This window comes from Scyliorhinus torazame, chromosome 15, assembly GCF_047496885.1.
Source record: "Scyliorhinus torazame isolate Kashiwa2021f chromosome 15, sScyTor2.1, whole genome shotgun sequence".
Lineage (NCBI taxonomy): Eukaryota > Metazoa > Chordata > Chondrichthyes > Carcharhiniformes > Scyliorhinidae > Scyliorhinus > Scyliorhinus torazame.
Window position 1 is genome coordinate 161,687,293 of NC_092721.1, and position 12,078 is coordinate 161,699,370.

The following is a 12,078-nucleotide window of genomic DNA, read 5'->3' on the forward strand; positions in this document are numbered from 1 at the left end:
CCCACTCATACAAACCCCTTTTCCAGCATGAATCTAACTATAGCTTTTACCCTTCTTTCCACAGAAACATTATATTGAACCCATTTAAAACTGTACCTTATTTATAATGTTTACCAATACAAATAAAAATCTCCTAAAACACCCTTTGTTTTCCTAATAGAACAAAACCATGTTGAACTAATTTATTAGTTCTCTGTAGGAATAATGTGCTGTGGATGTAGGAGAACCTGTGGGTGTACAGCACTTGGATTTCCAGAAGGCATTTAATAAGTTGCCACAGAAAGGTTTTTGTGGAAATTAAAAGCTCATGGTGCAGCAGGTAACATATTATCCAAGATAGAAGGTTGGCTGGCTGGCTGACAGAAAGTGGAGTAGGTATAAATGGATTTTTGTCTGATGGGCAGGACGAGTGGATTCCTGCAGAAGCCTGTGCTTGGGCCTCTCAACGTTTTACAATTTACATGAATTACTTAGATGAGGGGAGCGAAGGCATGGTAGCTAAGTTTGCAGTCAACACAAAGATAGATAGGAAAGTAAGTTTTGAAGAAGACATATGTTTGCAGAGACAGATTGAGTGGGTGGGCAATAATTGAGAAGGTGGAGTATAATGTGGGCCAATGTGAAGCTGTTCACTTTGGCAGGAAGAATAAAAAGCAGAGTATTACTTAAGCAGAGAACGACTGCAGAATTCCGAAGTGCAGAGGTATCTGGTGTTCTAGTGCATAACCACAAAAGGCTAATAATTGGGTACAATAAGTAATAAAGAAAGCAAATAGAATGCTACCCCTTTATGCTTCAGTTGATGAGGACTTTGGTGAGACCACATCTCGAGCTCTGTGCAGTTTTGGTCTCCTTATTTAAGGAAGCATGTAAATGCGCTGGAGGCGGTTCAGAGGTGGTTTACTAGATTGATACCTGGAATGCAAAGATTGACTTATGAAGATAAGTTGGACAGACTGGGCTTGTATCCAGTGGAATTTAGAATAGTGAGGGGTGATATAAGACCTGAATGGTCTTGATAAGGTGAACGTGGAAAGGATGTTTCCTGCTGCGAGTGCCAAGCACCCGACCCTTGACAGCCTACATACCTCTTTGTGGAACAATAAATGTGTGTGCTCGGCCCGCATATCGGAACACAGACTCTCGAAAAGACTGGTATTGAGTGCGTTGCGTTTAATGAAATTCACAACTTTCACAATTCCTTTCAAACCACTTCAAGATCGGATGGAATTCCTATTGATGCCAATGCCTCAACGTGAATAAAGCAATGATTCCAAACTATGTCCTGACCAGCTGCTTCCTTAATCCTTATTATTGCTCCACTGTTTTTTCTGGTCATGTTGGCTGTCCTATCGCTTGTGATTCATCTGCAATGAACCCAGGCGAGCCCATACTTTCCAATCACAACTACTCAATGCTTCATAAATCTGTGCGCCAGTCGTGCTAGTTGATAATGTCAGCAAATCCTCAACAAATTCAATGGGCAGGATTCTCCATTTTGCCAAGACCGGGGTTTCCCGATGGAGTGGGGCTGCCTCACAATGGGAAACCCCATTGACTGGCATGCGTAATGGTGAATCCTGCCGGCGGGTCGAGGCAGAAAAGTGCTGCCGCGAGGCGGAGAATCCACCCCAATGCCTAACATGCGTAATGTAAACTAGCAAGGTTGCACAATCTGAAACATCTGTATTTTCATCCAGTTCTATTGAGAAATCCTGTGCTGACTTTAAACGAGAAATAAACTGGACGTCTAAATTCTCAGCAATATCGCAAATTCAGTGAACCGCAGTGTATCACTAAGTGGAATGCATTTCATTTTTTCAGTGGACCTCTTATTTAGGACCATACGAGCCATATCTAATGCTGCAAGGAGAATTAATCTCTCTGCTACAACGTGGGGCATTTTATCTTTAGCTACACGGTAAGCTACCATGTAAGAGGCTAATTGTCCTTTGTCACTAAATATTATATTTCTGCTAAGAACTTCAGCTGATGATTTAAGTTCTCACGCATCCTTTGAAAAAAATCAAGAGACTTGTCGCCATGCATAGCCTTCAAATGCCTTTCAAGTTTTGAGTTTTAAACTCTCATTTGCCAGAACCTCCCTGCATACAACACACGTGGGCTTTGCATCCTGATTTGCAGTGGCACAATTATCAAAACCATACTTCAAGAAGGCATTTTTTACACTGCTTTATTCCTGATTAATATTTTGGTTTTGTTGGTTCTTCAGCAGATGCCCTGGAGCTCTGTACAGAGCTAATATTAGCACTGCTTTGTCCTGTCATGGACTCTCCAGCGCAGCTCTCTCCAGCAGATTCAGTTGTGAGTTCCTGACTGGGAGGCACACTGCTCGTTTGTGTCTCTGGCCGTCTTTTCCAACAACTCAATCCATCTTCACAGCCCCCTTGACTTGCTTGCTCCCAGCTAGAAAATGGAATAAACTCTTTTCCGTGATTTTACGCCGAAAGCACAGACGTACAGGCCGCTTGATGTCAATTGTACTGCTGGGCGTGTGACCTACTCGCTGCTGCTGCTTATGACCGGAAGACTGCATCGTTTGCATTTAAAAGCCTGTCGCAGCTGGCATTCTCAATTTAAAAGCTGGTAGATGCTGTTTGACACTTCTCCTGCGGTCATGTCTACCGCGGACTGCCTCGACCGATCACTCCGTGAACCTCCTGACAACGACCTGTGACCCACCCGCAGGTTGCGACCCATACTTTAAAAAACCCTGACTTAGACCATCCAATCATCTCAAATTGAGGGCGATGGTACAAAGTGGACCGCAACTGGAAAAAAGTTTAGCAATCACAATTAAGGGTTAGCACACAAAAGCAACCTTTCTTTACCTGTTCTATTGTATTTGGGGTGAACCCTTTCTCTCTCCTGTGCTGTTCTATGCCCCACTATTATCTTGCTTCTTCCTGCCCTTTCGCAGTGAACTCAGGCTCTCTCCCGTGCTATTTTATGCCTCACTGTTTTCTTGCTCTTTCTCTCCACTCTGAGCTTTTTCCTGGGTTGTTCACACAGCTGTCCCGTTCATTTGTGCTCAAGTGAATCACCCTGTATAAACCTGCGTAGCTCATTATCTATACTACACGAGGATTTAATTGCTGTGCTGCTATTTAAAATTACAAGAGTAAGGGACGATGTATTCATGGAAATTTCCCCCTTCAGTGTAATGCCAAGACTTTAGGAAAGGGGAGAGGTACATGCATATCATATAGTGATGAGGGTAAGCAGTCGCAGATAAAGTTACAATGCAATGCGTCACCAACAAAATGCCCAAATACTCTGTTATGTTTGGCTATGTCCCACTTTGTGTGTCGTCTCTCTGCCAGTGATGGTGATGGCTTCCTTTTTCATTGTTTTTTATTGTGTACAAGACTGGTAATGATCTCTGATCTGGTAGCTTCCTGCCTATTGTGTCTCAGATTCTGCTGTTGGAAAATTATCCTGATGGAAGATTTTCAAGACATCTGAGACAGTTTTCATAGTGTGGATAATGACAGAAAGAAGCAGTAAGCATGGCCACATGGAACTTAGTTGTGAGAATAGAAGCAGAGGAGCTGGTTTAGCATAGTGGGCCAAATAGCTGGCTTGTAATGCAGAACAAGGCAGTAGCGCCGGTTCAAATCCTGTATCGGCCTCCCAGGACAGGCGCCGGAATGTGGCGACGAGGGGCTTTTCACAGTAACTTCATTGAAGCCTACTTGTGACAATAAGTGCAGTGAATTGTTCCATGTTGCTCTGAAGAGGGGGAAAAGTAGGGAAAGAAAAGATTTATAATACCGGATCATAAGTGGGGTCATGCAGAACTGTGTGGAGAGTACAAGAAATGTCATGGGGAAATCGTACCTTGGCAATCCTGGTGAAGTCATTAAACCTTTTCCTGTTGAGGTGCAACCAGGTCCTGGGGACAATTCTTGTTTTGTTTATGTGCTTTGCCACCTCACTCCATTCCTGCTGAGTAACGCCTGGGCTCTCATCAACCACTCGTTGAATGATATCCTCCACTATGAAAATCTGGGCCCCCTAGTTGAAGGCGCCTGCTCTTCTGGAGTATTTTTCAATATTATTAGATGCACTTCTGCTCATTGTGTTGTTGGCTGTTTTCACGTAGCAGTTATCCGACCACGTGTCCCACCTTCCCAATCACTCATCGCACTAATCAAATTTAAAGTATATTGGACCTAAAATAGTCCAGAACTAATTGGCTGGGATTCTCCCTTTTGGAGACTAAGTCCCCACGCCCGCCGGAAAATGGGCGAGAATCACTCTGGACTTTTTCCTCGAACGTCTGGGGTGATTCTACGTTTTCCAGGGGGCTAGCGTGGCCCCGCCGTGCGTCCCACAGCTCTGACTGCCGGCGGGGCCCTGCTAGCCCGCTGGAAATGGAGAATCACCCCGGACTTTCGAGGAAAAAGTCCAGAGTGATTCTCGCCTGTGGCCGCCGTGCGCATGCGCGGCCGTGCGGTCTGGACAACAGGGCCCCGGCGTGCGTCCCACAGCTCTGGCTGCCGGCGGGCGGCCCACTTCGGCGCAAGCGCCGCTGACTTGACGGAGCCACACAGCGGGCCCGCACGGAGTAAGGTAGGTCCCCCCCAGATCGCGATGGCCCGCCGATCGGTGGTCCCCGATTGCGGGCCTGGACACCGCTGAGGCCCCACCCGGAATCAGATTCTCCCCGCACCCACCAGGACCACCACTATGGCCGCGGGTCCGGGCTTCCGCCGGGTGGTACCAGATGTAAACCACTCCGGTGGGAGTCCGGCCGGTCGCCCGCGGAGAATTGCCGCGGGGCCTATTTCAGCGGCCCCTGACTGGCACTGCGGCGACCGCGATTGCCGCTGATTCTCCGGTTGCCGGATAATCGGTGGCCCGGCGTTGGAGCAGTGTGATTTGAATTTCCTGCGCCCCCGGCGATTCTCCGACCCGGCGTGGACTCGGAGAATCCCGGCCATTGTGTTTTTATGTGAGGTGACGCTTGCCCATGGCCTACCTGATTTACCCTGTATGTGCAAATCACTCCTAGCTTACTTATATCCGTATATAATTTGATGTGTAATTTACTGCGTCTTTTTTTAGTGATCCTCAAGGTGGTTGCCACTTTGTTGAAAAATTCTACACCAAGCAATGAGCTGATGGAAGTTAGACGTCTATTTTTATCGGATATGATAAAATTATTCAGTAACAGTCGGGAAAACAGAAGGTATGTTAACACAACCAACAGGGACTGATATATATATATATGCCTTTTTATTTTTTTTACGTATATTATCTGTATTTCAAGAACTATCATACTTGCATGGCAGATCAATTTAGCCGAGCTTGTTCGATTATATATTTCATAGAACCATAGAATCTTTAGAGTGCAGAAGGAAGCCATTCGGTCCATCGAATCTGCACCCACCCTCCGAAAGAGCACCCTACCATGAGCACTCCTCCACCCACCCCGCCCCATCCCCGTAACCTAACCTGGACACTTAAAGGGCAATTTAGTTTGGCAAATGCACCTAACCTGCTCATCTTTGGACTCTGTAAATGTTCTCTTAAATTTGTCTTGTTGAAAATAAACTTTGGAACTGTTCAGTACCTTTTTCCCAGGCTTTCTGCTTCTCCATATTTAATGAACTACATTTAAAGAAAATCTCTTTCATTTTTTAAATTTTTTCCTTTCACTCCCTGGACCTCTACATGCACTAAGAATTATTTGCTCAGGTGGAGTTTAAACACCCACATGACTGGTTGTATTGAATGGCCTGTTTCTGTGTCAACTTGCACGTAACTCTATGCATATCTAATACTGAATAAAAATAAAATTTTGAAAAATAATTCACTAAATTTAACAAGACTTTGGGAACACAGATTCCTGTCAACGCCTGACATTTTGGTTACAGCATTTCATTTTCAGTTAGGAAATTTAATACCTAAATCATATTCCCCTTATTTTTCTCTACAAGAAGACTCCTAGTTCTGGCAATCTAGTTTTAGACAGATTGCTTGTTGTCCCTTAATCATTCAAGTGTTTTTTTCTGCAACCTGGGAGTGAGATGAGGAGAATCTTCTTTAGTCAGAGAGTTATTTGGGTTTGGAATTATTTGGGAGAGTGCTGAAGGTGAATTCCATTGGAGTTTTCAAAAAAGAGATGGGGCGAGATTCTCCGACCGCCCGCCAGGTCGGAGAATCGCCGGGGGCTGGCGTGAATCCCGCCCCCGCCAGTTGCCGAAGTCACCGGCACCGGATATTCGGCGGGGGCGGGAATCGCGTCGCGACGGTTGGCAGGTCCCCCTGCGTGATTCTCCGGCCCGGATGGGCTGAAGTCCCGCCGCTGAAATGCCTGTCCCGCCGGTGTAAATTAAACCACCTACCTTACCGGCGGGACAAGGCGGCGCGGGCGGGCTCCGGGGTCCTGGGGGGGGGTGCGGGGCGATCTGGCCCCAGGGGGTGCCCCCACGGTGGCCTGGCCCGCGATCGGGGCCCACCGATCCGCGGGCGGGCCTGTGCCGTGGGGGCACTCTTTCCCTTCCGCCTCCGCCACGGTCTCCACAATGGCGGAGGCAGAAGAGACTCCCTCCACTGCGCATGCACGGGAATGCCGTCAGCGGCCGCTGATGCTCCCGCGCATGCGCCGCCCGGAGATGTCATTTCCGCGCCAGCTGGCAGGGCACCTGTTATAACCTGCCTACTGACGGTTGGCTGGGGACTAATGATTATCCCACAATCCTATGGGAGTATGAACTTCCCCAATGAGGGGGGCGGAGAAACTCCTACTATAAATAAGCTGGCCAGTCCAGGAACCAGGAGGAAGGAGAAGGTAGCAAGGGAAGTTACTGCTACTGCTATGTATATGTTGTTATAGTAAATAAACTTTATTATTTTGTATCCTTAAAACTCGTGCTGGATTCTTCGGGGCCCTTACAAAACTGGCGACGAAGGTAAAAGTGAATAGCTGTCTACACTGCTGAAGCCACCTCCCTGGATTTTTGTTGGATACAGGTTGGAAGTTGTTTTCTATTATACCATGCCTCTGTACGGACGTTTGGATGTTTTTGATGCTGCGCTGGAAAGCTGGAACCAGCACACGCAACGGATGCGTTACTATTTCCGGGCAAACAATATCACTGAAAACGAGCGCCAGGTGGTCACATTGCTCACCGCCTGCGGACCGCATACGTTTGGGGTGATTAGGAGCCTTACGTACCCAGCTGCGCCGGACACCAAAACGTTTGACAAACTTGTGAATATAGTGGGGCAACACTTTAACCCAACCCCGTCCACGATAGTCCAGCGTTACCGGTTTAATACCGCTGAGAGGACCCCTGGAGAATCCCTTGCCGATTTTTTATCCAGGCTACGCGGGATTGCGGAATACTGTGACTATGGTGAGACCTTGTCAGAAATGTTACGCGACCGTTTGGTTTGCGGTATTAACAATGCGGCCACCCAGAGAAAGTTGTTAGCGGAGCCAACATTGACTTTTCAACAGGCAATACAAATAGTCTTGTCCCGAGAGAGCGCAGAGCGAGGAGTACAGGAGCTACAGGGAATGGAAGTGCATGCCTTGGGGCGAAACCCTTTCCGCCCAAAAACGTCCCCCCGCACTCCTGCGGTACCTTGGGCGAGGCAACGACCAGACCGACGCCAGTGGCCATCGGACATTCCTCCCCGAAGGGAGCCTTCTCCAGAGCCAATGGATGAGGAGCCATGTCCGTGTCAGACTTGTAGGCGCCGACCCCGTCGCGGACGGCGGTCCTGGGGACGCCAGAGGCGCCGTCGTTCCGACCGAAACTGGGACCAGCCCAGGGGCCGTAACTGGGACCAGCCCAGAGGCCGTACCTTCCATGTGGATGAACCTGCGGCCACCACTCCTGAGGACGTGGAGACGGAGGACGACTGCCTGCAGCTGCATTGTGTGGCAGCTCCCCGTGTGGCCCCCATTAAGGTGACAGTACGGGTCAATGGCCACCCGCTGGAGATGGAGTTGGATACTGGCGCAGCAGTCTCCGTGATCGCCCAGAGGACATTCGACCGCATCAAGCAGGGTATACAGACCCTTACACTAACTGACTCACAGGCCAGGTTGGCCACCTACACGGGGGAACCACTGGACATTGCAGGAACTACAATGACCCCTGTTGTCTATGGACGCCAGGAGGGGCGTTTCCCACTTATCGTAGTGCGTGGCCATGGGCCCAGCCTGTTGGGTCGGGACTGGTTGCGCCATTTGCGGTTGCAATGGCAGCACATCCTCCAAACAGTTTCTGGAGGGTTGACTGAGGTGCTAGGACGATACCCAGAGGTATTCCAGCCTGGTCTGGGGAAAATAAAAGGGGCCGTAGCCCGTATCCAAGTTGAACCAGGAGCCACACCGCGCTATTTCCGGGCGCGTCCAGTGCCTTACGCTTTGCTCGAGAAGGTAGAAGGGGAGCTCACTCGTTTGGAGAGTTTGGGTATTATCAGGCCTGTCCATTTTGCTGACTGGGCAGCACCAATTGTGCCAGTAATGAAGCCAGATGCCACAGTTCGCTTGTGTGGCGACTATAAACTTACAGTGAATACAGTTTCCCGACTCGACCGATACCCAATGCCTCGCATAGAGGATCTCTACGCGAAACTTGCAGGCGGACTCTCATTCACAAAATTAGATATGAGTCACGCCTACCTGCAGTTGGAGCTGGACCCTGCCTCCCGACCATATGTAACAATTAACACACACCGGGGCCTGTATGAATATACACGGTTGCCCTTTGGAGTATCCTCTGCCTGCGCAATTTTTCAACGTGTTATGGAGGGCATTTTGAGAGGTTTACCATGTGTGGCTGTCTACCTAGATGATGTGTTGATTACAGGGACGTCGGAGCAAGAGCATTTGGAAAATCTGGAGGCTGTCCTTCAACGCCTTTCGGAGGCTGGAGTCCGTTTACGTCACACAAAGTGCGTATTTCAGGCAAAAGAAGTAGTCTACCTAGGTTATCGGGTGGACTGCGAGGGTCTGCACCCCGTCGCAGAGAAGGTGCGTGCAATTCAACATGCCCCCACCCCGACTGACACTTCGCATCTTCGTTCTTTTCTCGGTCTCGTAAACTATTACGGGAAGTTCCTCCCCAATCTGGCAACTACGCTGGCCCCCTTACACCTGCTGCTAAAGAAAAATCACACCTGGGTTTGGGGTCAGCCGCAAGAAACCGCTTTCCGGCGGGTAAAGCAACAATTGTCGTCGTCTGGGTTACTAACCCACTATGATCCGGGAAAGCCTTTGCTCGTCACATGTGATGCATCCCCGTATGGTATTGGGGCTGTCCTGTCCCACAAGATGGAGAACGGGGCCGAGCGACCGATAGCTTTCGCCTCCCGCACATTGACTGCAGCGGAGAAGAAGTACGCGCAGATCGAGAAGGAGGGCCTGGCAGTGGTTTTCGCGGTGAAACGCTTCCACCAGTATGTGTACGGCCGCCATTTCACTATCGTGACTGATCATAAGCCCCTGCTGGGACTCTTCAGAGAGGATAAGCCGATACCGCCCATTGCTTCTGCACGGATCCAGCGCTGGGCTTTGTTGCTTGCTGCATATGAGTATTCTCTGGAGCACAAACCAGGTACGCAGATAGCAAATGCCGACGCACTGAGCCGATTGCCTTTATCGACCGGCCCCATGTCGACCCCCACGACCGGTGAGGTGGTCGCAACCCTAAACTTTATGGACACCTTGCCTGTCACGGCATCACAGATCCGTGAGTGGACCCAGACGGAGCCAGTCCTGTCAAAGGTTCGGCACATAGTCCTGTATGGCGGGCAGCATAGACAGCTCCCAGGCGAGTTACGGGCATTTTCCTCCAAGCTGTCAGAGTTCAGCGTGGAAGACGGCATCCTCTTGTGGGGGACGCGTGTGGTTGTCCCGGAAAAAGGCCAGGAGCTGATATTATCAGACTTGCACAATGGGCATCCGGGCGTGACCAAGATGAAAATGTTGGCCCGGAGTTATGTCTGGTGGCCAGGCCTCGACACCGACATTGAGAAGGTGGCCCAAAACTGCTCCATTTGCCAGGAGCATCAGAAGCTTCCGCCGGCCGCGCCCCTACATCACTGGGAATGGCCAGGGCGGCCTTGGGCACGCTTACATGCAGATTTCGCAGGCCCTTTTCAGGGATCCATGTTCCTTCTACTAATTGACGCCCAGTCCAAATGGCTGGAGGTGCATAAGATGCAGGGGACAACGTCCTGCGCAACAATTGAAAAAATGCGTTTATCATTTAGCACGCATGGCCTCCCCGAGGTGCTGGTCACGGATAATGGCACTCCATTCACGAGTGAGGAGTTTGCTAGGTTTACAAAGGTGAACGGCATCCGCCATATCCGCACTGCCCCTTACCACCCGGCTTCAAATGGGTTGGCAGAGCGTGCAGTGCAAACATTCAAAAGAGGCCTAAAGAAGCAGTCTTCCGGATCAATGGACACGAGACTGGCTCGGTTTTTGTTTACGTACAGGACCACCCCCCATACAGTGACTGGGGTAGCTCCCGCAGAACTCCTAATGGGCCGGAGACTTCGCACCCGCCTTAGTATGGTCTTCCCGGACATTGGCGCAAAAGTACGCCGCACACAAGAACGGCAGGGACCGGGATTGTCTCGGCATCGTCCGATTCGGCAGTTTGTGCCCGGTGACCCAGTATTCGTGCGGAATTTTGCTGGTGGTGCCCAATGGGTTCCTGGGGTAATCTTTCGCCAAACGGGCCCTATATCGTACCAAGTGCAAGCCCAGGGTCGTCTCCAGCGAAAACATGTAGACCACGTCCGGTCCAGAAGATCATCCCCGCAAAAGATTCCCCGCCCCCGGAGCTCAGTTCAACAGCGGCAAAGACGAGAAACAAGGGAAGGTAGTCCTCCAAATCTTCCACTGGTGCCTCACTCAAAACCTGCGCAGGTCATGACGGGACCGAATGGGGACAGAGACGCTGACATGACGGAGGCAGCAGACTCTGACTCCGAGATGGAGACACAGGATGAATCAGAGGGGGAATCCTCGGGTCCACAGGCCGTGGATGGACAACCGCGCCGTTCATCACGGAAGCGCCGGTCTCCGTCTCGTTATACGCCGCCTGATCCAGCGCCGCGTGCAAATGGCATCCGGCCTGCGGCCAAACGAGTTTGACGCCTCCCTTCGCCAGGGCCTACGGTGGATTCCTTGGACTTTGGGGGGGAGGGATGTTATAACCTGCCTACTGACGGTTGGCTGGGGACTAATGATTATCCCACAATCCTATGGGAGTATGAACTTCCCCAATGAGGGGGGCGGAGAAACTCCTACTATAAATAAGCTGGCCAGTCCAGGAACCAGGAGGAAGGAGAAGGTAGCAAGGGAAGTTACTGCTACTGCTATGTATATGTTGTTATAGTAAATAAACTTTATTATTTTGTATCCTTAAAACTCGTGCTGGATTCTTTGGGGCCCTTACAAAAGCACCAAAAGCCTTTTCCGCCAGCTGGCGGGGCGGAAATTCGCCCGACGCCGACCTAGCCCCTTAAGGTTGGGGCTCGGCCCCCAAAGATGCGGAGCATTCCGCACCTTTGGGGCGGCGCGATGCCCGTCTGATTTGCGCCGTTTTGGGCGCCAGTCGGCGGACATCACGCCGTTTCCGGAGAATTTTGCCCCTGGACACATATTTGAAAGTGAAAGGGCTACGGAGATAGGGCTGGGGAATGGGATGGGCTAGGTAGCTCTTTTGGGAGCCAGTGCAGACACGCTGGGCCACATGGCCTCCTTCTGTGTTGTAAATAACGAAAAACAAAACCTTTCCAGCTCAGTTCACTACATCTTGTATTAAGTCCAAAACCATATACTTTAGGTGCAGCTAATCGGCATACCATAAATTAAATTGTGCCTCCTTCAATTTACATTATAGTACCTAGCACCATTTTCATTTTTGGCAGTGTTGTAACCAGCACAGATCCTATTGGGTAGGGACAATTGGTTACCCATGGATCTTGGGAAATTTGAGCTTCCTCAATAAGGGGGCAGGGCAATTATTAACCTTTTCTGTTGTACAAATAGTGTCGGACAGTTAGGTACCAACA

General features: G+C 50.0%; 1 protein-coding gene across 1 annotated transcript in view; it reads left to right on the plus strand.

Moving 5' to 3' along the window:
- The window catches only part of nbeaa (neurobeachin a), a 1,435,335-nt gene that overhangs the window by 359,034 nt on the left and 1,064,223 nt on the right, over nucleotides 1–12,078 (plus strand). Inside the window, exon 20 of the mRNA XM_072477018.1 lies at nucleotides 5,092–5,215. Coding sequence (XP_072333119.1) covers nucleotides 5,092–5,215 — 124 coding nt within the window. The remainder of the gene's footprint in view (nucleotides 1–5,091; nucleotides 5,216–12,078) is intronic.